We start from the raw sequence: 27,104 nt of genomic DNA, 5'->3' as shown, positions 1-27,104 counted from the left end.
CCGCCACAGGTTCGCGAGCGGCCCCCGCCGCGGCGGCAGCAGTCGCAGCGGCAGCAGCGGCCCCGGCCAGTGCCAGGCGAGAAATAACTATAAAAGGAAGAGACGCCTCGAGGAGGAAGAGGAAACGCTGTTTACCTTCGAGAAGCCGAGCCGCCGGCGCTCGCACAAAAGGAGGACGCTCGCCGACGCCGCCTCCCCCCCGCGCCCCGTCCCCGCCGCATCGCGGGGCCCAGCGTCAGCGCGCGCGGCGCCCCGGGACCGCCCCGCGCCGGCCCCCACCCCAAAACGCGCTGCGGGGGCCGGGGGTCGGGGGGCCGCGGAGGGGTGACCTTGGGCGAGTCACCGCAGCCGGGTGAGCCGGTGCGTGGGGGGCGCTGCCGAGGCTGGGGCCGGGGGCTGCTCGACGCCCCCCTGACCCAGACCAGGAAACCCCAGCCCCAGGAGGCGCAGGGCTGGCCCAAGGTCACAGCCTGTAGTACCGGTCTCCAGCTTCAGCCGCAGCCTCCCAACCTTCCAGGCCAGTAGGGTCCTGCCCTGGGTCCGCTTCCCCCATCCCTGTGCTACGGAATGATGCCAACGCCCGGCTGGCCCACCTCGCGGCGGGGTCGGTGACAGCGTGGACATTCACAACTTTCGGCCGTCGACAGACATTTATGGAGAGCCTCCTAAGTGCCGGCACTGTTCTAGGCCCTGGGGACACAGCTGGGAACCCAAACAAAATGCTGGCCTGGGAGGTGGGAAAGGGGGCAATCACTAAGCAAATGTCTGTTGTGCCTGGTGGGACTAAATGCCATGAGGGAAAATAATGCAGGACAGGGGGAGAGAGAGTGGGGGTACGGGTGCCATCATGAGTGGCTTCCCAAGGACTTTTAGTATAGAAATTCCCAGACAGCTCCTCTCTATAACAATAGCGTGGGGCATTTTAGAGACCCCGTCTTTCCCCTTGTCTGTTATGGCAAAGAATGCATTTTCCTCCATGAAACAACACACACATGCCTAGGGAACTGATCGGATACTCTTCCCTCTGCCTTGGTCCCCGGACCCTCAAGTCCATCCTATCATAGTCTTGAAATTCAGCCACATTTCTAAGGAATATAGGCAATGCTCTTTGAAGTATCTTTCCACTGACCTCTAGCAGGGTGTCAAGAATTACATCAAATGCCTTCAGCATCTTTCCACCACCTACCCACTCCTCCAGTTCTCCAGCATGAGTTGGGGGCTGGGATGTGCCCAAATCATATCAAGTGCTGAGTTACCTGATTATAAACTGTTTCTTTTACAAAGATGTCTAAGCCTTTCTTTAACAGGCCGGGTGCTAGGACAGGCTGGGACCCCGGGGAAGATCCGATTCCAACAGGACTTGCAAGGGGCTCCCGGCCCCATGTCTGCAGGAAAGCAGCCCAGATGCCAGCTCATAGAGGAGAGAGGGGGAAGGGTGTCTACTCAACTTGCAAGGGAGGGAGCCCCGGAGAGGGCAGAAGATCATAAAACTCTTCCTAGAAGTTCCAAGAGACAGTTGGGCAAAGTGAAAAAGCATCATCTGGAAGCTTGCCTGAGCGTCCGTGCCTTCCTCTCTAAAGAGAGGAACTGAGGTCCACCTCGCCAAGGTGGAGAGGAGGTGACCCAGCTGGGTCTTAAACTAGGAGCTTGAGTAGCAAAGGGGTTGGAATCAGAGCTGAGCTGAGTCCATTTCTTTCTTGGCCACTTACAGAGTGGGCATTAATAATTCCGAACATTTCTGAAGTTCTAACCGGTTGCCAAACACTGTGCCCATCTAATTTAATTCTCAGAACAGCCCCATGAGGCAGGTTCATCATACTCAGGGTTGTGCAAGATACCGGAGCGGAGACAGAGATGGAATTTGCCCAAGGTCAGGCTAATTAGATAGATTGTCTGGCTCCAAAGCCCAGCTCTTCACTATGGGCCTCAGTTTGCTCGTTTATTAAATGGGATTGACAATAACTGCTTCATTAGGTTGAGGGGGCGGTGGTGGTAAATGAAACAACACGTGTAGAACCTAGCCCATTAGGAAGACTCAGGAGAACGCTCTCAGCGTTGTAATTATCATCACAATAATTGTAAAAGGCATTGGGGTAAAGACCTTTCTGGCATGCTTGGAACTGCAAACAGTTTGGAGCAAATGTAACAGAGTGTAAATGTAGGGGGTTGGGAAGCAGGGAAGAATAGGTGGACGTGTGTGCAGGAGCTGGATCACACCTACCCTGCACTCCACTGAATTCAGAGATGTCTGAGATGAAGAGTCCGACTCGTGTGTATGATCTGCACTCACTGGATACTGTGAGGCTAAGCGGATGATTCTGGCCTCTGATCTTGCTCACCCAGTCAGATCCTGATAGATGGGACACAGTCAAGCAAATGGAACCTGGGGATAGTGCCTGGAACACCTATGGCCATTCACCCCTACAGTGACCTGCTCTGTTCCCCTCGGGTATCAACCCAGGAAGTGACAGAAGCCGAGTGCCTGGGACTGTTTGGGCTGCTGCAGCAGAAACACAGAGCCTGGGGGACTTATGTGACAAGCATTTATTTCTGATGGTTCTGGAGGCTGGGAAGTCCAAGATCAGGGCCCTTACCGAGTGGGTGGCTGGTCAGGGAGGGCCCCCTCTCTGGTTTACAGTCTTCATTCAACGTGTCCTCATGTGAAAGAAGAAGAAAGGGAGCTCTCTGTGGTCTCTGTGACGAGGCACTCATCCCATATATTAAGGCTTACTCCCAAAGGCCCCACCTCCCAACACCACCCCACTGGGGATTGGGTTTCAGCATATGAATCTAGGGGGGCAGGGGGCAGGCCACACAAACATTCAGTCTGTAATATTTGGTGTCCTGAAAAGAGCATTGATTTGGGGGTCAGGATGTCTTGCCTGGAATTTCCAGCTGTTCAGCTTTAGGCAAGTCATTTAACTTAGGACTCCTTTCATTTCCTCATCTGTAAAATGGGAATAATACTGTTATCTTCAGTTGTTGAGAAGAGTACGTGAGATGATATATGTTAATGCTTTCTAGAATGTAAAGCAGCGTGCACATTTTCCTTACAAGGTCAGAATTCCATTCCCATAGCACATGCCATCCACACGTTATTTAAGCAAAGTAGCTGGCCCTTTCCCTCGTATGGGCAAAAGCCCTTCAGCAACATGCCTTCCCCACTGAGCACGTGCTTTTTCACGTGAGTGAAGGCTCTCACTTGTGGAAGGTAACAGAAGGTAGAGACGCGGGAACTCTGTGTCCCCCTGGTTAGTATTTTGCAATTAAGTAGGTTCCACATCCTATGGGGTAAAAGCAAACTCAGTGACATTTTACTGGCCCGGTTGTCAGGGTTCTTGCATCTCTGGCCCTCGAGAGCCCAGCGGACTTACGGGAGGAGACTCACCACCCAAAGCCACGAGGGGCTCCTGTCTTGGAATAGTGTGAGCGCCCTGTGGAAGGGGCCTTGCGGGTGGCTCGGGCAGCCCCTTCGGGTTGGGGGATTCCACTCAGAAAGGGAGACAGAGAGCTGATCCCCAGGCTGGAGCAGGGATCTTAACCCGGACACCCGGAGCCCAGGCTTCAGAAGCCGGAGGGTGATGGTTTCCAGGGACTGGGACAATGGGCGGTAATTGCTTAATGGACACCAGGTTTCCTTTTGGGCTGATGAAAATTCTGGAACTAGATCGAGGTGCAGGTTGCACAATGTAGTGAATGTAGTAAATGCCACTAACGCTTCACTGTAACATGGTTAGCTACAGGTTCCGAGATTTTCACCTGAAATAAAAAAGGGAGGGAGGAAGGAAGGAAGGGAGGGAGGGAGGAAGAAAAACTTGGGGGGTTTGGGGGGCTGGTGAGCAAGACCTTTACCATATTTTCTGCATTTTGACATCCGTGATCAGGCTGCACCGATGACCCAAGCGTCAGAGTCATAGCGACTGGAGGCTGGAAGTCCTTCTGAGCTGCCACTTCATATAAGTGATTCCTTCACAATTGAAAGTAAAAGGAATTAGTATTGAAACATGCAGTTTTGATATTATTTTTATTATTATCATTATAGCTTAATTTCTGTTTCTGCAGAAAAGAGCATGGCAGAGTGGAAAAGCTCTGGGTTGAGTCTGAGAGGCCTGAATTCAAATCCTTGCTCTGAGCCGCTGCAGGGTCCTGGGGAAAATGTTTAGCCTCCGTGCCTTCTGTTTGTTTCCAGTTTCCATAAATTGTAGTGACGATGACTTCTCCACCATAGACTGTAGAGAGCATCGCTGTGCGGGCCGAGTGGGAGAAGGTCAGGAGAATTTCCCCTGCAACATGTGGGACAGGTGGCTGTTCGCTGTTGTCACTATATGGTACACAAAATCTCCCAAAACATGGGTCTGCGCGGGGGAAACAAGCCAAAGACATTCTCAGGAGAGCTCTGGAAACCACTACTTAAGACTCCGGTGACTTGGAACTACACACATGAATTTCACATGCGCCTGGTACACAGTGTATGGCCGACAGCAGGGAGGGGACCAAAGCAGGCAGAGCCAAACCCTCTCCCTCTCCACTCCCTTGACGACAATAAGGAGGTGAGAGGAGAGGTTGCATGGCCACCTGTCCCTGTACCTTAGAAAGGGACAGTTACCACCGAGAGCAAGAGAGCAGAGTCAAAACACAGCAAATTCCCCTGGGATCATTTAGTGCAGGAGGCAAGTGCCTTTCCCACTCTCCCAGAGCCTACATCCTCACGAAAAGCTGGGAAGCGTGATTTGGCTCGGAGGCATCCCTAGAAGCAGTTACCTTCAGAGGAACTGCCATGGAAATGGGTTCACTGTTGTTGTCCAGAAGAAGTTAGCCATGGGGAGGGGTGATCTTCTATGAGCGAGGTGGTTGGCGGGGAATCGGAGAATCAGATGTCCCCCATCTGATCACACTGAAAAAAACCATTCACTCAATTTAATACGAGCCGTGTCTCTAAGCAAACGACGTCTCTCCACCTGGACCACAAGTGCAGATGTGCTGGTGCACACACACACACACACACACGTGCAGAAACACACAGGGAGCAGACGGTGCTGAAAGGAGTTATTCTGTCTGATTATGGAAGTGATGATGTTAATTCTAGAAACATCGCAGGAGAAAAGTATAAGAAAACAAACAAAACCCATCCGTAATGTCCCTTCCAGGGTCAACTGCTTTTTCTCAACTTCGTGTATTACCTCTCTTTTTATTTTTTTTTAAAGATTTTATTTATTTATTTGAGATAGAGGGCACAGGCAGGGGTGGGAAGGGCAGAGGGAGAGGGAGAAGCAGGCTCCCTGCTAAGTGCAGAGCCTGACTCTGGCCTCGATCCCAGGACCCTGGGCTCATGAGCTGAGCCAAAGGCAGACGCTTCACCGACTGAGTCACCCAGACACCCCTTCCTCTTTTTAAAATGCATTTTAATAACGTTCCAATCACACTCTATCCACCTTGTTGAATCTTGCTTTTTTAATTCACTTATGTGCGAGGATGCCAATCCCACAGAGGTTTAAACAATAGACCTGGCACAGGCTGACAGCCTGAATCCCGCACAGGAGCGAAGGGAAGGAGGCAGAAACGACGGTCTCTCCTTCAGTGCTGTTTCCTCCAGGCCAGGTAACATGTAACACTGCAGGCCCAGCCCTTAGCATAGTAAGTGCTGAACAAAGGAGTGCTGGATGGACAAGTGGGGAAAAGATAGTGATGTCATAGAGAAAAGGGCACTGACCTTGCCTGACAGGTCCACGCCTCAGTGGAGCTTCTCTGCAGAGCCTCACCCCCAGGCAGAGAAATCCACCCAAGCAAGCCATGGGGAGCGGTGGAGACCGGGGCTGGAGACAGCATGGCCCCCTCTTCTGGGATTCATGTTCCCATTTTCCCCAAACCTGCTGCTCATCAAACAACAGGTGCCGGTCTGCGGGCTGCCAGTGTGCGCCCATGCCGAGCTGCTCTCCCGGGCTGGTCCTTGGAGCCGCAGCAACAGCGGCACCCGCGAACTGACTGGAAGAGTCAGGTCTCAGCCTTGCCCCAGATCGACTGACTCAGACTGGGAGGTGGGGCCCAGCACCCTGGGTTTAACAAGCCCTCCGGGGGATTCTGCAGAAGCTGGCTCGACAGCCACGGGCTTGGTTCTCAGCCCTGGCGCATATTAGACGCACCTGGGGAACCTGTTTGTCCTCCGATCCAGGAGCTTCAGCCCAAGATTCTGATTTAATTGATTTGGGGTGGGGCTCGGACTTCGGAATGCTAGGAGTTCTTCAGTGCTTTGACGGCACAGCCCAGCCCGAGAAGCCTGCTCTGACTGCAGAGAGGGTGCACGTGGCCACTGGATTCCTCCTGGGCCCTTCTGCCTTCCCAGCCAGTGTGCCTCATCGCTACTGAGTACGGCATCGCAATCGATCATGCTGACTTTTTTATTACGGAATAGCTTATGCATACAAAGAGGTGTAGAGGCGCTGTACCCGAGTACCCACCTCCGGCTCTGTCATATCTTCTTATTTGACCATTATTTATGAGCTGAATTTTGTCTGCACCCTCCACCCCTAATTCATATAATGAAGTCTTAACCCCTTGTACCTGAGAATGTGATCGTATTTGGAGACAGGCTCTTTAAGGAGGGAATGACGTTAAGATGAGGTCACAAGCATGGGCTCCCATCCACGGTGCACGGTGTTCTAACAGGAGATGAGGACGCAGACATGGACGGAGGGCAGGCTGTGTGTGGACATCCTCATCTCTGCGTCAGGGAGGGAGGCTAAAGGAAGAACCAGCCCTACCAACACCGTGATCTTGGACGTCCAGCCTCTGCGACTGTGAGAAAATAACTTTCTGTTCTTTAGGCCACCGAGTCTTTGGTCCTTTGTTACGGGGGCCCCAGGAAACAGATATAGTCAGACTCAGATTCTTTTAAAAAAAAAAAAAAAAAAGGCCCACACATCACAGAGTTAGAGCTCTGTGCATGCCCTTCTGTTCCTGTTGTGTCCCTCCTCCTCGAGGGGAGCCACCGTCCTAACGTTAGTCTCTGCCTCTGTCACAGAGAGCCAGCAAGGCGGTTCCTATCGTGGATTCTGGAGCCACAGCAACCGGATGGAAAACCGCTTCTGCCACCCACCAGCTCTGTGACTTTCACCAACTCATTACCCTCTCGGGGCCTCAGGGTCCTCACCTACAGACTGGGAGCATGAAGAGCATTCCATCTTGTCATGTTTTTAGGGTTAAATGAACTGTTTTTAAAACACCTAGAATTGGGGGCGCCTGGGTGGCTCAGTGGGTTAAGCCTCTGCCTTCAGCTCAGGTCATGATCCCAGGGTTCTGGAATGGAGCCCTGCGTCGGGCTCTCTGCTCAGCGGGGAGCGTGCTTCCTCCTCTCTCTCTGCCTGCCTCTCTGCCTACTTGTGATATCTCTCTCTGTCAAATAAATAAATAAAATCTTCAAAATAAAAAAAAAAAACACCTAGAATTGGGTGCCTGGGTGGCTCAGTCGGTTATGCATCTGACTCCTGGTTTTGGCTCAGGTCATGCATGATCTCAGAGTCCTGGGACTGAGTCCCGTGTCAGACTGTGTGCTGTCTACTGCGTGCATGGAGCCTGCTCAGATTCTCTTCGTCTCCCTCTGCCCCTCCCCCACTACTCACCCAAGCTCGCTCTCTTTCTTTCTTAAAAAAAAAAAAAAAAAAAAGAAGGACCTAGAATAGTGTCTGGTGCATAAAAGGCCTGTCCAAGGGCTGGCTAAATGTATCTTTACTTTTACCACATCCACATACATATGCATTTATAAAATAGATGTGAAATAGTGTTTTCAATATTTTTAAACTTTACGTAAATAGTAACCTTGTACAAAGCCTCCTGTAATGTGGGATTTTTTGTTTGCTTGTTTTAGTTCCTATGGCATTTTTCGAGATGTCTCAGTGTGGATGCTAGGATTCTCATCCTTCCCACTTTACTGCTATGGTCTGCACGTGTCTTGGCTCCTCTGGTTTCTCCATCTTCCATGTGGTGTGGAAGGCTTCTGCCTCACCTGGAAAGCTCGCTTCCTCGCCCAGGCCTCTTTGGACCCGGGTCTAGAACATTCTCTGCCTCCCCAAGGATCCCCCCCTTTGGCCTGGCCTGCACCAGGTCAAGCCCCACCCCCACCCTCACCTCTGGCTCTTCCTGAATCCCTGGCTGGGATGCCTTTCACATCTGCCGGTGTGCTGGCTGGCTCTACTTTCGTTTTCCATGGGACTGTATTTCAGAGGCTCAGCGCTTCCTACATTTGAAAGGATTTCCATAGCCACGGTCTCCTGTGATGTCACATAACAATCCTGGGATGAAGGTAAGTCATGTGCCCTTCACACATGAGGAAATGGACTCACAGAGAGGTTGAGTGACTTGTAGAAGGTCACACAGCACGTTAGAGATGAAATCACTACGAAAGCCCAGCTCTCCAGACTCTCAATTTTATGTTCTTCTTAAAAATTCTTATTATAGGGGTGCCTGGGTTGTTCGGTCGGTTGGGCATCTGCCTTCGGCTCTGGTCATGGTCTTGGAGTCCTGGGATCAAGCCCCCTCATGGGCCCTCTGCTCAGTTCAGAGCCTGCCTCTCCCTCTCTCTCTGCCTTTCGCTCCCCCTGCTTATGCTCTACACCACCTCCCTAAATAAATGAATAAATAAATCTTAAATTTCATTATTATTATTATTATAGGGGCGCCTAGGTGGCTGAGTTGGTTAAGCATCTACCTTTGGCTGCGGTCATAATCTCGGAGTCCTGGCATGGAGTCCCGCATCCGGCTCTCTGCTCAGCGGAGAGCCTGCTTCTCCCTTTCTGCCCTTTCCCATCCATCCCTTGGTCTCTCTCTCCCTCTTTCAAATAAAATTTTTACAATTTTTTTATTATAAAATTAATTTCACATAATGTTCATGACACTGGAGTTTTTTCCATTAATCCTATTCTAGAGATGACAAATTAAGATTTCCTCATAGCATGGTCCTAGAGCTCCTCGAATCAGGAGCTTCTGGAGGCGTTGCTGAAAATACAGATTTTTGCCCTCACCCCCACATATTCTAGTTTGCTAGGACGGGTTGGGCCCTGGAACCTGCGTGTTGATGACCTTTGCTGAGTGGATCCGAGGCATGCGCAGTTTGCGAAAAGCGGCTCCACCACAAGCCCCGGCCCCCCCCCCCCCGCGGCGGCTGCTCCCAGCACCTGGGCGAGGTCCACCGCAGGTGCTGGCGCTGAGGTGGGCACGTCACCTGTGAGGGCCACGGTGGTCGAGCGCTGTTCCAGTGGCTGCTACGAAGACCTTACCATTCCCCAGAGCTTCAGAGCTTACGGAGGGATTTTACACGTATTTTCCTTTTTTTTCTTTTAGTTTATCAGACAAGGTATTTATTGAGGGCTATTATGGGGCTCACAGGATTTTCCCCAAAGCCACAGAACAGGGGTTGGTGACTGCGGAGCTAAGAGCATTGTCCAGAACACAGTTCTAGATGGACAGTTTGGCTGAGTACAGAGCTCGTGGACCGAGATGGTTTCTCTCGGACTGTTGACGTCAAGGCTCCACGGTCCTCCCTTGTGCCTCAAGCCCCTGACTACCAAGGCCAGGCAGGCGCCATGACTGCCATCTGACAGAAGACAAAGTGGAAGCCGGAGTCAATGGCACACCCAAAGCCCTTGATTTAGTAGCAGAAGCTGGGCTTGAACCTGGTGTCCAGGCTGTACGCCCGTGCTGCGACCCCACTGCTGCTACCAAAAGTCACTCTCGAAAATTTGCCCTTGGATACCTAGTCACCAAGTCACTGGGTGACCACATGGACTTGATAGTAGGGATCACCAGGAGGAAGAGACTTTACAGATAAAAGCAGATTTGGGGGAAACGTCTCACCAAATGGGGGTAAGGACTGGATCTATTCTCCCGGGGGGGCGGGGGGGGCGGTAAAGAAAAAGCAGACAGGAAAAAATACTGTTTGGGTGCCTGGGTGGCTCAGTTTGGTCAAGGCTCTGACTCTGGGTCCAGCTCAGGTCATGATCTTGTGATTCTGGGATTGATCCTGTTCTCCTCCTCCTCCTCCCCCTCCTCCTCCCCCTCCTCCCCCTCCTCCCCCTGCTGCACGCTCTCCCATCGCCCCTCCCCCTGCTCATGCTCTCTCACGCTCGCTCTCTTTTCTCTCTCAAATACATAAAGGGAGGCCCATGGAGCCTTGATGTCAACTGAAGGAATTTTGGAGGGACGGGGAGTAAAGCGCTTCTTCCCAACGACTACCGATTGGGAGAATGACACTGCTTTACTCTGCATCCACTCTTTTTTTCATGAAAGAGGATCATAAGCCTAAAACAGATTTTTATTTTTCGGATAGACAAAAGTTCACTTCAAACCTCATTGAGGGAAACAAAGCAAGTTTCTAACGGACCCTGGGATTACCAACTGACACTAGTCACGATCAGATGCTTGTGTTAGACGCTCTACGTGGCCCCTATCAGATTCTACTTTACTAATGAATTTTCCGTTTCCTCCCACTGAACGTAAACTTCCAGAAGCTGGGGATCTTGTTTATCATACTCCCGAGCACGCAGAATGGGGCCGGCCCTAGCAGGTGCACCGTTACTAGTCCTCTGAAGGACTCAGAAAGCAGAAGACCTGCCTCAGCCCTGGGCTGGGCAGCTGGGCTTTCCACGAGAATCCCATACACTTTCTGAGCAACCTCTGACGGAAGTTTCATTAAAAAAAAAAAATAAAGGGCATATGAAGGAGAAAGCCAAGCAAAGTGGCCAAATAAAGTTGAGCACGATGTGGGGCAGGGCAGAGGGGAGGCCCTCCTGACCACCACTTCTGTCCAGAAAAGGAAAACATTTGGGTGTTCATTTCTTTACAGTGGTGAACGAGCTTCAGCCTGAAGACGCAGAGATCACCTGCTGTTCCGGCAGCTCCTCCCTCCAGAAATGCCCTTCCCTCTTCTTGCCACCAGTCGGGGGGGGGGGGGCATGTCACGCCCTTCCTTCCACGGCCAAACTTCCCACATGCTCTGACCTATCTCCATATTTTGCCATGATTCCATTGGATCTCTCTCTTCCTTTCTTCTTTCTCTCCTTCCTTCCTTCTTTCCTTTTCTTGGGAGGAGGAGATGGGACAGGGAAACCCTGTGCCACCTACTGAGCCATGGCCCCCTTCCTTCTGTGAGATGACCATTACCCCAAGTTTGCCCTTACTCGTTGCCTATCTATGGACAATATATAGAATTTTGTAGATTTTTAATTTTTTAAAATGTTTAAAGATTTTATTTATTTATTTGACAGACAGAGATCACAAGTAGGCAGAGAGGCAGGCAGAGAGAGAGGAGGAAGCAGGATCCCTGCCGAGCAGAGATCCCGATGTGGAGCTCCATCCCAGAAGCCTGGGACCATGACCTGAGCCAAAGGCAGAGGCTTTAATCCACTGAGCCACCCAGGTGCCCCAGAATTTTTTAGATTTTTAAAGTGACATATTCATGTTGTATGACTCCTTCCACACCTTTCTTTTTTGCTCAGCGCTATTCATGTGGCTACATGTAGCCCTGGTGTGTTCATGGGGTGATTCACAGAGGTTCATTACCACCATGTGAAAACCAGAGAGTCTTTCTGTCTCTCCAGCCCTCTCTTCCCCTCCCTCCTCCATTGCCCTGCAAGCTTCAGGAGAATGGGTGTTTTCTAGGCATGAGAAGAGCACCTAGAAAATCCAGGTAATTCGTTCCAATCATTTATCAAGACGTCCTAACTGTTCCACTGTGCAAAGTGACCACAGTTGTGTTGTCTATTTTTCGGCAGGTGACATCTGCATTATTCTAATATTTTGCTCTTTCAGACAGGGCTTTTGCAGGATTTTCTCTGCCCTGTCTCCTTGTGCTCATGTACGAGAGAATCTCTTTTGTTCTCGAGAGTGAAACAGCTGGGTCATAGGTAGATACACATAGCTTCAAACCTATTAAAACTACGACATGCAAAAAAAAACCCAAACAAACAAACAAAAAAAACTACGACATGCTTTGTGAGGGGTTGTGCCAAGACTCGTCTCCAAAAGCTTATTATATATTTTATATGTAATATATAGAATATAGATTTTATTTTTTATTTTTTAAAGTTTATTTATTTTTTGTATTTATACCCATGCTCTATACCAGCATGGGGCTCCAACTCACAATCCCGAGATAAAAAATTGCACGTTTTTCTGATGGAGCCAGCTAGGCACCCCTGTATTATACATATAAAAAGCTACAGACGTATAGTTCTGACCTCAGAACGATGGCATTCAAATCTCTCTAGGATTTTTCCACGCGTAAACCGTGTACGTATGGAGATCTTTGTCTTCTGACATGTGGGACAATTTCCATCTGCTTTTTGACAGCTGTTAGTGCTCTGTTGTTAGGATGCACCTTAACTTTGTGAATTAGTCTCCTGCTGGTGGGTGTTAGCTTACGCTCGGAAAACGTCATGTATTAAGCATGTTTGCACGTTCTATAGTTCTTTCTGTGGCTCCGAGTTTTATTGGGTGGATGTACCAGAATTAACTAGTGATGTGTGTTTTTGTGATCACAGAATGGTATAATTCTTGTGTTTTTTGGGGGGAAGATTCCCAAGAGTTGGAATTTTGGCCAGCGCATTAGTATTTTTTGGTGCCTCTTCTGTATCGCCAACAGGATAATCATAATTTAGGCCGCCGCCCTCCCCGAAACGACTTTATGTAAGTACAGTTGGCATTTGTTTCGTTGACTCCATCCTGAGGGTCCACATGGGCGTGATCGGTAGTGATTTTGTTCTGCATCCCGGGGCCCTGGCACACAGTAGGTTACACAGTAAATGCTCATTGAGAGAAAGGACGGCCATCAGGAAGAGACCTCGATGCCATTCCAGGAAGACGGGCACACAGGCACTAGGAGAGGTTGCCTGTTACTGGAAGGAGTAAGCTGGGATTCCTGGGGGCCTCCATCCCTGTCCATTCGTGGCTGGGGAGTGTGGGTGGGGAACCCGCCAAGCGCAGAGCCAGGGGAGAGCCCCGCCCACTGGCCGCAGATGGGAAAGCTGCCAGGTAAGGGATCGCAAATACGCAAAGACAGTGGTTGGAGGAAGCCCCCTTACCCGCCCCCCCAACTGTCCTGGGGCGCTGCCTCGCCTAGACCGGCTATGCTCCAGCTGTGTGACTTGGGGGACATTGTTTGAGCTCTCGGTGATGGAATACAGCACCTCCCCTGCCCCACACCACCACCTGAGAGGTGTCCATGCCCGTATTCCTGGGAGCTGTAAGTAGGTGACCTCATGTGGCCAAAGGGACGTTGCAGATGTCATTACGTTTTTTGAGATCAGGAGATGGTCCTGGATAATCGGCACAGGCCCAATGTCATCACGATATAATTATACGAGAAAATTGGGTGAGAAAATGGAGATGTGCATCGGAACCGCACACTTGGGAGATGGAGGAGGCCCCCCGTCAGAGAAGGGCGGGCAGCCTCTACTCACCAGAAGAACCAAGGAGGGGGAGCTTCCCTTGGTCTCCAGAAGGGATGTAGCCCCGCCAGCACCTTGATTTTAGACTCCTGACATCCAGAGCGGTGGGGGATTAAGTTTGCGTTGTTGTAAACTATGAGTCTGGTCATTTGTTTTGGCAGTAATAAGAAATTAGGCCCATTGAGACCCAGTGGCCTCATCTGTAAAGTGGAAATAATAATAGAACTTAGGTTATATACTTTCTTTGTGGCTAAAACACACTACGATATTTTAAGTGTTTAGAAGGCTGTGTGGCAAAGAGGACGTTCTGAATGAACCCGGGGGCAAGTGGCCTGACCTCCGGGGCACAGTGAGGGCTCCTCCTGAGGGCACGTGTGGGATCCCACTGCCGCCCCCTCCTTGGCAGGTGCCGGAAGGCTCGGAGGTCAGACAGTCCCTGGAAGGGGCCAGGACAGGTACCTCTCTGCAGCTGGGGGAGCTCAGCATCCTGAAGCTCTGGCCCACGTCGCCAGGGCACCAGAGGGGAAGCTAGCTGGGGCTCATGGGAGTCGAGGCCCAGCCTCGGGCCCCCCCGCCGTACATCCTCACAGCAGAGCAGCCGGAAGGCAAGGGGGAAAACCATCTCATCTACCAGAACAGGTATCTACTGGGCTCAAAGCTTATCGCACAAGCCCATACACATGTACACACGTACACATACACACACACACATGCACACACACAAAAACTGTCTCAGAAATTTATTTCTCTTTACTTCTATTCCCCCAGGGCTGGGCATTGCAAGATCAAGACACCAGCAAATTTGCTGTCTGGTGGAGGGTCTGCTTCAGGAGAGGGTTTTCTGCTTGCTGTGTCCTCAGGGAATGGAAGGGGTGAGGGAGTGAGGGGCCCTGACCCCATTCAGGAAGGCTTCACCCTCACGACCTCATCATCTCCCAAAGGCCCTGCCTCCACATACCCTTACACTGGGGAGTAGGATCTCAGTATATGAATTTTGAAGGGACACCGTCATAGCAAGAACACACATGGCCACATATGCACACACACAAACAAGCACACACACAAGCAAACCTGCTCCCCGTAGTGCCCGGACAGGCAACGCTGTGTTACTCCCTGTTTTTTTTTTTTTTTAAAGATTTTATTTGTCTATTTGACAGACAGAGATCACAAGTAGGCAGAGAGGCAGAGACAGAGAGAGATCACAAGTAGGCAGAAAGGCAGGCAGAGAGAGGGGGAAGCAGGCTCCCTGCTGAGCAGAGGGCCCAAGGTGGGGCTCCATCCCAGGACCCTGAAATCATGACCTGAGCTGAAGGCAGAGGCTTAACCCACTGAGCCACCCAAGGCGCCTCCTACTCCCTGCTTTCGAGATGAAGGAGCTAAAATGTAGGGGCAACTGGTGGCTCAGTGGATTAAGCCTCCGCTTTTGGCTTGGGTCATGATCCCAGGGTCCTGGGATCGAGCCCCACACCCTGGGGCCCACACCCTTGGATCGAGCCCCACATCGGGTTCTCTGCTTGGCATGGAGCCTGCTTCCCCCTCCACTTCTGCCTGCCTCTCTGCCTACTTGTGATCTCTGTCAAATAAATAAATAAAATCTTGAAAAAAAAAAAGAAGCTAAAATGTAGAAGGGAAAAGGCTTGCTCCTTCATGGTCCATCCCACTGGGCGGAGCCAAGCAAGGACAGGACCCGCGCTCCAGCCTAGTGCTGGGGGGCAGTGGTGATGGGGGGTGCTTCCTATTCTCCCCCGGCCCCTGCTGCCCCTCCTCATTCCACAAAGGCTTGAGCAGACTTGCTTTCATCATAGTGCCATTTGGTTAGTGGATTTGATTTCTAGAGTCTCGGGACTCAGTTGTTTTGCGTATCTTCTACCATGCTGGACGGAAAGACCGCCACTTCATGTCATTCTTTACTCAACATCGTTTTGGTGGGATGGGTCAGGTTTTTCTTTTTAAAGAGGGGGCCCGTGATGTGCTCACGGCAACGGGGAGCATGAAGAGGGTAGATACAGCCCGAGCCTCGCAGGACCTTCCTGTCCGGGCAGCGGTCTGCACCCTGGAGCCACTGGGCAACCCCACGTCCTGGCGAGCAGACCAGGGCGGGGGACCTGCTCGGGCTGGATTCGGAGGTAGAGGCCAGGCCCCAGGGCACTTCCAACCATGCTTTCATAGTCACATCACCTGGGTGGATCTGCTCCAAGTGCAGAATCCGGGACCCCGCCAGCTCCGCCCTGGCCCCGCAGACGCAGCAGCCCGAGGCTGGGGTGCTGGCCTCGCCTTTCTACAGTGCAAGCCTGAAACCTGCAGGGGAGGGTGCAGGGAAAAGCAGGCACCCAGGAGGCAGGGGTGCGGCGGCAGAGGCAAGGGGAGCATCACGGGACCTGCCCTCTGCTTGGTTCCTGGATGGCCTCTTGTCTGCTGGGGCGTCACAGGGCGCCGGGGAGCAGGTCTGAGCCTCGCAGGAAGTCTGCCCCGCGGGGAAGCTTCTCCAGCAGAGGTGATGTGTGCTGTGAGCTCAGCACGATTCACAGAAGGGAGTGACCGTGCTGGGCAGGGCCCGAGGGGGCCCTGATGAGGAACTGCTACGAGAGTTTCATTTTTATTTTTAAACTCACCGCCTGACCTTCAGCAGTGGGTCAGTCACCCCGAAGGAGAGCTGTTCGGGAAAGGAAGTCTGGCTTCAGAACCACCTGCCCCGCTCTGCCAGGCCACCAGGCCACCTGGCTTCTTGGGTGCCTTGGCTGAGGGCACCGGCAGGGCGGCAGGGCGCAGACGCCAGGCAGGACCCAGGGTCCTGCGTGCAGGGTGGGGGGAGCTCGGGGGTCCCCCCAAATGGGGTGGAACTGGTGCTGTGGGGGAGACTGGAAAACCCTTACCAGGGCCAGAGGGTTTCGTCCTGAAAGGCGAGCAGAACACTTTCTTGGTTTTCAGTTGTTGGTCAAGTTCTTAGGGGCCCACAAAGCTGGGAAACTCTCCTGTTTGCCCTGATGTAGTAAGAAGACAAAGCCAAAGCAGGGACATTTAGCTTTCATTGTTCCCCGCAGCCCCACGACGTATCAGGTTCAAGCTTCCTCTCCCCAAAGCGGTAGGAGCCGTGAAGAATGACCAGGAAGTAGAGGGTGAGGCAGCTGAGCCAGGCCTTCCGGCGTAAACAGCCGGGGAGGGAGGGGGTTATCGCGTATGGAGCCCCTCACTGATGCCAGACCAGATGCCGGTCTTACGTTTTATTAAAAAAGTATTTATCAAAGTGAAAGGTACACATCCTGGAGTCGTTCAGGAGGGCCTACTGCGCGATGTCCCAAGTTGTCTTTCTCTGTCCATTTCGAGGACAGCAGTGGTGTCCGCGCATCATGGACAAACGGAGGGCTGAGGGCGGGCTCACGGGCCCACGTTCGCTCGGCTGTGAGGGAGACACGTGGCCTCAAACCCAGGGCCAGAGGTTGCACAGAACCACATCTCTGCTTCCAGGGGCCCTGGAAATGCTTTGTTTGGCCTGAACAAGTCTTACCAGAGAAACACCCAAGGTCACCTCACATGTTCAGGTTCTTTGGCCGGCTTGGAAGGCTTTAAGAGTTTATGATTCCAGAAGGTCCCATCTTCTTGAAGACCTGTTCGTTTCTAAGAGTGGACAGAAAAGACCACCCACAGAAGGGGAGAAGATTTTTGCAAGTTCTCTATTTGGAAGGGATTTGTCTCTAGGATGTATAAAGAACTCCTACAACTCAGTAACAACCACATTGTAAAACGGGCAAAGGTTCTCCATACCCATTTCTACAGAAGAGTCACCCGTGGCCGGTAGGTACGTGAAGAGATGTCCCATGGCGTTCGGCATCAGGGAAACGCAGGTCAACACCACAGCGAGATGCCGCTCCACACCCGCGGGGCAAGCCGTGATACCAAAGGCAGATAATAAAGTGTTGTCAAGGATGTGGAGAAACCGGAACCGGCGTGCCCTGCTGGCGGGGACGTGAAATGGCACCGCCACCGTGGAAGGTCTGGCATCTCCTCGGACGGTCACCCACCGCGTGACCCAGGCCCCGGCAATTCAGCTCCTGGTGGACGTGCGAGAGGCAGGAGGGCACACGTGTACACAAGCCCCGACACACGGATGTTCACAGAGGCCTGACTCGGAATAGTCACACCAGGGGAAGCAGCCCAAATGCTCCTCGCTGGATGAACACAACGAAGCCTGTCCCCAGGGGAGTCTGACCTGGTGCTAGAGAGAAAGAAAACGCTGATGTGTGCGACACGTGGATGAACCCGGAAGACACTGCGCTGAGTAAAAGACGCCGGTCAGAGAGGACCACACACTCTGTGATTCCGTTGATAGGAAACGTCTGCAAGAGACACATCTATAAAGACGGGGAAGTACCTTAGTGATTCTCAAGGGCGGGTGGGAAATGTGGGGGTGGTTGTACAACTCCGAGAATACACGAAAACCCCCTGAAATGTATACTTTAAATGGGTGAATTATATGGTATGTGAATTATGCTGAAATAAAGCTATTACATGTTAAAAAAAAAAAAAAGAGTAGGGAAGTGGGGAGGTAGGAGACAGGTGTCACGGCAGAGTGCCCAGGAGGCGGCTGGCTCATAAGGGGCTTGCCCTGGTCAGTCCTTAGGCTCACCTCTGCTTTCTAGGAGACTTTACTTTTTACTGTATTATTTTTTAAAGATTCATTGATTTACTTACTGGAGAGGGAGAGCGTGCAGGGAGGGGCAGAGGCAGAAAGAGAGGGAGAACCTCAAGCAGATCCCCGGTGAGCGCAGAGCCCGACGCGGAGCTTGATCCCACAACCATGAGATCACGACCCGACAGGACATTAAGAGTCGACGCTTAACCGACGGAGCCACCCCGGTGCCCCAGACCTTTTTTTTTTTTTCAACTTTTGTTGAAGTATGACCTGTGGGCTGCTGGCGCTGACTCAGTCCGGCTTGCCAGGATGGACTGTTGGCCTCTTTTCCCAATGTGGCACTTAGTGACAACAGGTTAGTAGTCAGTGATCAGCCGTGTTAGAAATATTTACACCACAGGGATGGGGAAATGCTAAGATAAGGGCTTTTAAAGATACACTTTTTGAGGGCTGGCTACACCTTCGTCAGCACGCCACTTAGCATAACACGTGCAGGGACGCACGTGTATCGGAAGCCAACAGCTCGGTGAATGTCACCAACTGAGAAAACGTGTGTGAACGGCACCCCAGGAAAGAACAGAATGGGATCTGCACCCCGAAGTCTGCTGGGGTCTTCAGGCTCCCCCTCGGGCCGCGCTGACTCGGACCCACACCCCCCCACAGCTGGTATCGTTTTGTATGTTAGATAGACCCGAAGTTGGATCCTTTCAGGGTCTGGCTTCTTGCCCTCAGCACGGGACACTGATCCGCTGTTTGGGCTGTGATCGTCCTCATCCTGCCTTGCAGCGGACCCTTCGCAAACACGTCCATTGTACTGTTGATGCGCAGGTTCTAGGTCTCTACTATGATAACTAGTCCTGCTGTGGACTGTTCTTTAGGCCAGCACGTGCACCCATTTCTCCCAGGGCATCTACGGGTCCCCGCGGTGGCACGTTCAGCCTTCGTAGACAGATTCTCAGCCAACTTCACTTTCGCTCTGTTTCGATTTTCCTCCTCCTGCCCGATTCCCTTGTCTTCCCCTCTCCTTGCAAGCTGGCTCCCCACCCCAGCATCTTCCACTTGGGCACAGACCAGACAAGGCCTTGGCTTTTGGTGGGAAAGCGAATCCCAGGCTCCGGGCTCCAGTCCGGAAGGGCAAGTGGGAAAGTCTGGGTGTGTTCGCTGCTCTATTACCTCTAGGGCTTGCTTTCTAGCCCTCTACACAGAGGTCTGGATCGGGCAGCCGTTGCCTGGTGTCCGGAGCTGGAGCCGGCCAGGGGAGTCCTGGTGTCTGAGCTTGCTAAGTGGTCCCAGCTGAGCAGGAACTAAGCTTGCACATTCGGACAATGCATTCTTGTGAATCTTTGTTCCGCAGCTTAGTGCACCATAAAAAGAGGGCCATTGTCAAGCCGCCTGTTTACTGGGTGGGAGTCAGCAATATGCAGGGCAAGTGGGCAGAGCAAATGTGGCTCAGAGGCTCCCTGGCCTGGGCCTGGCTGGGGCGGGTACTCCCCATGCCTTTAAACGGAAGGTGCTCCCCGTGCTCACAAGACCCGCCCCCTTCAACAGCAGGTGCTTTTGCTGGGTTTCCTGTGTTCACTCATTCAAGGAATACTCAGCATGTCAAGCATGGCATAAATCCGTGTTTCTGATTTCTCACCTGTTACTGGGGAAAGTGAGGTTTCTTTCTCTCTCTTTTTAAAGATTTTACTTATTTGAGAGAGAGTGACCCAGGGAGAGAGCATAATAAGCAGGGGGAGGAGCAGACTCTCTGCTGAGCAGGGAGCCCAATGCGGGGCTCGATCCCAGGACCCCGACATCAGGACCCGAGCTAAAGGCAGATGCTTATTCACTGAGCCACCCAGAGGCCCCAAAAGTGAGGTTTCAAGTTGTTGTTTTTGAGGGGCTGAGAGGGCCCGGAGTCCCCCCGCCGGCGGTGCATGGGAATCCTCGGGGGATGCCGGTTGGCTGCAGACTCCTGGGCTCCCCGGAGACTTAGAACGACAGACTGAATCTCCGAGGTCAGGGCCCTGGAGTCTGACTTTCATGCTGCGGCCCCCCCGATGATGCCGGCGCAAACCTGAAAACCTGGCCCTCGTGGGTGTCCAGGCCAGCGTGCAGATGGCACATTGGCGATCTGCTTGGACCTGTAAAGAAAAATCTAGGATTCTGTCCACAGAAGCGCGAGGCCCGGCAAGTCGTCTCCTGGGGCGGTTTTGCAGAAGGTCAAAGTTTTGGCCTCTGAGCCTCAGACTAGGGTTTGCTGTGTGGTAAGATTTTTGCAAAACAGCTGTGTTTATCTGAACTTTAATTCCTGTTTTCAGGAGCTGGTGTTTCAGCGTTAGCACAGGGGGCTGCTGTGCTCACAGACGCACGGGGGCTCGGGCACGGCTGTCTCACCGGACACTTGGTACGTGCATCGGGACCTCTGCGTGCAGTCGGACCTCTGGCTCTCGTGGCAGAGCAGCTCGTGGAACACTCCCTGGAGGACCCTCTGCATGGCCAACTACATTACATTTCATGGTTCCCACCTTCCCTGAGGGGCTAACCTACCCGCGGAAGGCCGGCGCAGGCTGGCAGGGCTCCAGTTTCCCTTCAAAAAGGGCAGCCAGGGAACATAAAGAGCAACACAGAGGCAGCGTGGGTCATGGCTGGTGGCCCCATGGGCCCTAACCTCTGGGTTTGAGTCTGGCCCTGGCCTTCACTGGCAACTTGACTTTTGGCAAGCTATGATGGGATCTGCCCGAGCCACAGCCTGCTGGACGGTAAAACCGGGAGAGCCTGGAGCGGCTTCCTAGTGCTGCGGAGCTGAGGACCGTCCTGCTGCCAGGGCCCCAGTGCGGGTGAGCCGTCCCTGTGCAGGTGGGGGCACCCAGGACTCTGGGGGGGGGGGCCTGCTGCAGCTGTCCCTGGGTCCGCTTCCCACCAGTGGGGGGCGGGGGGCAAAGTGATTGGTGCTTCTTCAGCCCCCTCTCCCCACAGGTTCCTTAGGGACAGAGTACGGGGTTCCTCCCTGCACCCACAGGCCTGGTATCCTCTTGATGCAAAGAGCATGTTTGGGGAACTTACACGCTCTGCTGTTTAAGGGTAAGGTGACCTCCTGTGCAGCCCAGGCTGGGGCTGGGGAGGCCGCGCTGAATGTGCCCCGCTGTGGGAGGGGGCACAGCGTCAGCTGAGGCTCACTGCAGAGGTGAGCCCACCAGCTGGGAATTCTGAAAAAGTCCTGCAGACCCGGGGAAGTAAGATGCCTTCTGGCAGGGATGAGGACACATGGTGGGGGAGGGGAGTAAGAGAGGTCAAATTAGAATCTTGCTCTACCACCCACCCCTGCCACACACACACACACAGACACACACACACGTGTTCTGGGAGAGGACAGGGGAGGGAAGGCGCTTGCGGAGGCCACAGGGACATGGGCTCTCATAGTGCCCCTTGAGCAAGGCACCTCAGCTCTGTGAGGGCATGGGCCTCAAGAGGGGCCTGAATGCACACACAGGAAACGGGCTCATCAACCGTCTAGCATTCGAAGGACTGAAGGCAGGGAGGTCAGACGTTCCTCTGGTTTCTAGCATCACTGGGGGAGGGCAGTCCGGGGCTCTCCACATTCTGGAGGGGCTGCTTTTGAAGTGGGGCAAGTCTGTTCACTTCAGACAGACACCGTCCAGGTTTAAAATAAGAGAACCAATGTAACCGTTGTAACACTGTGATTAGAGAGAGTGGCTGCCCCTTTGCCTGAATTATCCAGGTAACTCCATCAGCCTGTCCCAGAACTATCCCGAGAATCACTGGTTTCCATGCCAAAGCCCGTTTTCCCTGGCAGCGTGCCCTGTAGAGTTTCTCTGGTCTAGGTGTATGCACAAGCACTAAAAATCTACCAGAGTTCTCGAAAGGAAACAGAAGGAAAGCCAAACACTCCAGAGTCTTCCATGCTGTAGCTTCAGGCGGCTTTCTACCTCCGCTCCTCCGGCTGGAACTTCGCAGTGCCACCAGGAACTATGCTAGCACAGCCTTGGGGGCCAGAACCACTCGTGTGGACTCCGGACCTGGTCACACCAGCCCGTGGCACCTCCTACATGACAGTGAACACCCCTGAGCCCCCTTTTTGGGCTCTGTAAAGCGGAGAGGTGCATGCACGTTTCTTGCTGTCTTGAGGGCGAGAAGAGATCGTGTAGGCCCAGTGCCTGGGCCTGGGTCTCCTCCCCACAGGCAGTGCTGGGAGCAGCAGCTACAGGAAGAGAAGGAACCGCCCAGCAGCCCGAGGGCTGGGCGTCGTCCTCCCTCTTCAGGTGGAGTGGGTGCATGGAGGTGGGAGTGGGGACGGGGGGACCCCCAAATGCTGAGCTCTTATGTTTTGTAAGCTGAAGGAAGCGATGGATATTTATGTATCCAGAGTGAGCTCGGACAGAGGAGCCGGACTGACCTCTGTTATCTACCCCCAGGCCCCGGAAAGCCCAGCCAAGTGGAGTCTTGACTCTCTCCAAGTGGGACATAGTGGACAACTCACAAAATGGCTTGATTTCAGATGTTTGGGATCAACTGAGAATATGTTTATTTAAAAGCAATTTAAATATTTAAAAAAGTAGAAATTAACACATACAGTACTGAGAACTGGTCACATTAAATACATGTGAAACGACAAGCGTACTGATGTCTGGTGGTAACATCCAGGTGAGGGTTTGGAATTTGCCTCGTGGCACTACGGGATTCCTACACGACATGTAGAGGTTCTAATCAATAAAAAAATAAATAGCAATTGCTGTTCAACAGTAAAATAAGACCCAGACTATTTGCAGAATGTAACTTTCCCTTCTGGGGGAAAAAAAGAACTAATTAACTATTTTTTTTTTCATAAGGTTCCATACCTTCAAAATACTGTATCCTGTACAAAACTGCAGATTTGCAGTGGCTCACTGAGTTTAAGAACAGTATCAGATTCACACTCGACCAAGATCCCCAAAGGCATTCCTACCTGGCTTTCCTATGTCCCACAGTAAGCTGGATCAGCGGGAACTCAAATTCCTCAGGGAAAACAAAAACAAAACCAGAGGCGGGGGAGAAGGTATTAAAAAATGCATCTGTGTAAGTAGTCTCAAAAGAAGAAACAGAACAGACAATGAATGACTCCACGTAATGTTAGACATCGAGGTTTTGAGTTTTCTAGAAAACCAGTTTATTTTGAGATCAGCTGAAAATACTGTAGGCCACAGAAACAAACAGTTCTTTAATGCAACTGAAAATGTGTACTTGAATGAACCGGGACTCTAGGTCACTTCGGACGGCGACTTCCTGTCCCGACACCAGTGCGGCCAGTAAGCGGGGCTGCACTCGCCCGGCCGCCTGCCCACCACTCCCGCCTTCTGTGTGGGGCTCTCGGGGTACCCCCTGCCCAAGACCCCACCCTGGGCGGCAACTGCTTCATCGCACGTTCCAGGAGCAGCTGAGAAGTTGCGTTGCAGGTCTGTCATGCAAGGTTGACTTATTAGGTGGTTATTCCACGTTTTTAGTCCTCACGTAAGCAGAACTAAACGGATACTCACTGAGCACGGAGACTCTACTAAGGAGGGCTTTTCCTAGGGGTTCGGTGGGATGTTGTGCTTCTGTGAAATGAACCTTCCTCTCTCACTGCCGAGGTCAAGGGCTTGGTAGGATTAGCTTTCGGTGTGGCGGCCCACAGAGCCGTGTAAGCGAACGTGACGCCAGAAGGCCCCGGGGGTCTTGGAATCAAGGGGGCAGCCCTGCTGCGCAGGGAGGGCAGCTACCGTGTTCTTGGCAAAGTCCGGGGCCGGCGTTCTAGCGGTCAGACAGACAGACAGATGGGGCCCGGACGGGCGGACACGGAGGGAGCCCCGCTCACAGCGCCTGGCTGAGAGCTGGCCTGACCGTCACGCGTCCACGGCACCGAGTGTGAGGCTGGCAGCTCGCCGCCGGCGGGGGCGGAGCGGGAGCGCGGAGCGAGGAGCGTGGCGGCAGCACCGGATGCTGCGGCAGCGGAACGGCGTGCGGGGCCGACGTCCAAATCCCGTCATCTTCGCGAACCGTCTTGTCACGCATCTGAACTGATCAAGGAAAAAAACTAAGAAAATAATTTAAACTGATGTGTTCGGGGCTTTAACACAGGCGAAGGACGCTAATCAGAAGAGGAGATGGAACTTCACGCTCTGGGAAAGCCGGACGACTGGTTAGAAACAGATATTGTTGCAATCTTATAATTTCTGCTTTAATGGCGATCAAGTTAAAAAATGCACAGTTCCACTTGTCCATACTATTCCTTTATAAAAGGCAGATTTCGGGTAAGCTTCTAAATGCATGCATAATGTAGAGGCTAATGCTTCCTGGCGGTCCTCAGTTCCTGAAAGTTGAGCTTCTTCAGGTGTGCTCTAAGCTTTTGTCAAAATGGTCGTGAAGGATATGTTATTTTTGCATAATGAGGTAATATCTCAGGGGCGGGCACGCCTCACCAGAAGACCTTATACACCCACCTGGCCTAACTGCGCGAGGCTGCGGGACCGGAAAATGCCACCAAAGGGGTCGGGTCGGCGAATATTTTGCTGAAGGAATAACACTTACATTGAACCGAGCACTTCTCTGTAATAAACACCAACGGCGGTTTTTGTAGCTGTAAACTGTGTACACAGAGCAGCTACAGGCTGGTCTGTCCTGGAGCTAGAAGTCTCGCCTGGAGAACAGAGCCCACCTCTCTGCTACTGTCGCGTCTGCAGTAACACAGCTGAGAACACTGTTGCGTTAGGAACACAGAGTCGATTCCCTGCCTTTCCACGGCTGCTGGAGATCACTCTCATTGGCAAAGCCAGCAGTTCCGAGATTCCTGGTTTCGTCTGTCTGCTGGGAAAGCAGCACAGAGGTGGGCGCGCTGGTGGCCAGGAGGGCGGACCAGTACGGCGCGCCGGTCCCAGGGCCCCCGACACTGGCGAGGGCAGACGCCCCCCGGGTATTTACAGCACACACCACAGCCCTCCTGAGGTGGCCCTTCCGGAGTCTCTCTTCTGTAACAGCAGCTATATACACACGTGTGCACGGGGTTACGTGGAGGCAGCGGTCTCACATGACGATGTGGACAATCTTAATTAAGGTTCTGCTTTTTGCTAGTCGGACAGGATGTGAACAAAGGACACTGGAAAGACCCCCTTCCTTTCAGGCTGTCCTTCAATGTGCCCAATCTGTAGGGAGAAGAGAGAGTTGTCAGGCTGGAGGCAGCCGGCAGCTGCCCAGTGACAAGCCCTGGGGGTCACAGTCCCCGTGGACTCGGCCCACAGGCCTGGGGTGGAAGGCGCGGACCCTCTCCCGCCCTCTGGGGGACCACACACAATCGCAGAACTAACAACAGAAGGTGCGGCCCACTCCGCGCACACGCGGCCGCCCCGTGAGGACGCCCTTCCTGGGACCCTCGTCTTACACCCGGCGTGTCCATGGCCCGCCCCCCAAACCAGGTGGAGAGCCTGCCCGTGGTCTCCCACAGGCTGCAGACTCGAGTCCACAGCTGTCTCTCCGCTGAGCGACCTTGGACAGGCCTTGCGGGCCTCTTGTCTGGAAGATGGGGCTAAAATACCCTTTCCTGTCAGGACTGCAGTGAGATCACACAGTCACCAGTCCCCCAGGTGGGAAGGGCTGCTCTGGACCGAGCTTGTTTTCTGGTTGCTGTGGGGGAAGGAGACGGTGAGGGCACCTCTACCATCTGCTGCCCAAGCCTGGCCACAGTCTCCCACGAGAACTTGCCAGTGATCTCTGTTAGACCAACACTCATTGCAGGAAAGAGAATCCCATCGCGAGCCTTCCACAGAAAGAGCAGGACGTGCACGCTGGCTTCAAATGACAAAGGCAGAGAGAGGAGGGCGGCTGGAAGAGGTGGGCCAGGCCAGCTCTCATTCCCATCCACAAACACCCGCGGCGCCCACGGCGGCTGGAGCAGGCGCTGTGGGCTAGCCTGGCTGCTTCCTCCATCTCCCAGGTCTGTGACCTTGGGCCACCACTGGGCTACTGGGCGCGCTCTTCTTGAGGGTGGAACGGGCTGCAGACCTGGCTTCCCCGGCTCAGGGGGCCTCACTCCGTTGGTGTCCTGCACGTGAGCGGGTTTTGTGACTCGGAAGTCAGTGGTGGCAAGGGCAGCGTTGCTTTATGTCTGGCGGGCAGACGAGCTGCCGGCACACAGAACTCCCACTGAGGACGACGCTAGAGGCACCAGTGAGAACTTTCCACTTACTCCCTCTGGGTCCTCTGCTGTCGTCCCTGATGTCTTAGCAAAGGATCTGATCGCTACCTGCTTATGATAATATCAACGTATCCCCAAATGAGTTCTTGGGACACCTTTGTGAGGCAGGGTTACTTGTCCCATTTCTGAGCAGAAACGGGTGACAGAAGGAACATGCCTTAGCCACGGCCATAGAACGACTCCGGGACTTGCGCCGGGGTCTTCCATGCCATCTCCTTGTCATGCCTCCAAGGTGGCTCTTGAGCAAGCTCCAGGCCAGGAGCAGGCCCAACCCTAACGGAAGAGGCAGGAAAGGCCACAGGGCCACCCCCAGCGTCCCTCCCGAGAGGGAGGGAGCAAGAGGCCTCATCACTTCCTTCGGGGCATCCCTGCTTCAGCACCTGCAAATTCCAGGCCAGTAATGCTGTTCGCCCACGCATCCCTGGCTTCCACCGACCAGAGGCTCAGGGCAGCCCCCTCCGGTCCTGAAAACCGAAATTCCCCCACACGGCCAAAGGTCCCTGGAGGGCAAAACTGCCCCTGCCTGAGAGCCGCTGCTTTGGTCCAAGCAGAATCCCTACGGCTGTGACCAAGAGTCTGGAGGCATTCTCCAGGCCCAAAGGTGCATGCACACCTGTACGTGTGTATACGTGTGTGCACGTGTACATGTTAAGTATGCACGTGTGTTTCTGGGCCAGCGCGGGCTCTGTGGGCTGAGCTATGAACCACAGGTCCCTTTGGGCTGCTGGCACACAGGCTGCCAAGGAAGCAGCGTCTCCACGCCGATGCTGGGAAGCTCTCAGCCAGGAGAGAAGTAAGCCCACCACCCACGACGCCTCCGGCCTGCCGGCTG

The 27,104-nt window shown here is 53.2% G+C and overlaps 1 protein-coding gene across 5 annotated transcripts in view; it reads right to left on the bottom strand.

The window, feature by feature from the left end:
- The window catches only part of LOC122904295 (CYFIP-related Rac1 interactor B), a 520,830-nt gene that overhangs the window by 145,433 nt on the left and 348,293 nt on the right, over window positions 1–27,104 (bottom strand). For 4 of the 5 annotated variants that reach the window (XM_044244939.1, XM_044244940.1, XM_044244936.1 and 1 more), the window contains one exon: window positions 23,192–25,223. The exons of the other annotated variant lie outside the window; for it this stretch is intronic. In XM_044244939.1, the coding sequence (XP_044100874.1) occupies window positions 25,149–25,223 (75 nt within the window). In that variant the 3' untranslated portion in view covers window positions 23,192–25,148. Of the gene's footprint in view, window positions 1–23,191; window positions 25,224–27,104 lie in introns of those variants that run through there. 5 annotated transcript variants of the gene reach the window in all.

This window comes from Neovison vison, chromosome 4 (assembly GCF_020171115.1).
Source record: "Neovison vison isolate M4711 chromosome 4, ASM_NN_V1, whole genome shotgun sequence".
Taxonomy (NCBI): Eukaryota; Metazoa; Chordata; class Mammalia; order Carnivora; family Mustelidae; genus Neogale; species Neogale vison.
The sequence above is the reverse complement of the archived record's forward strand: the minus strand, read 5'-3'. Positions and strand labels throughout refer to the sequence as shown.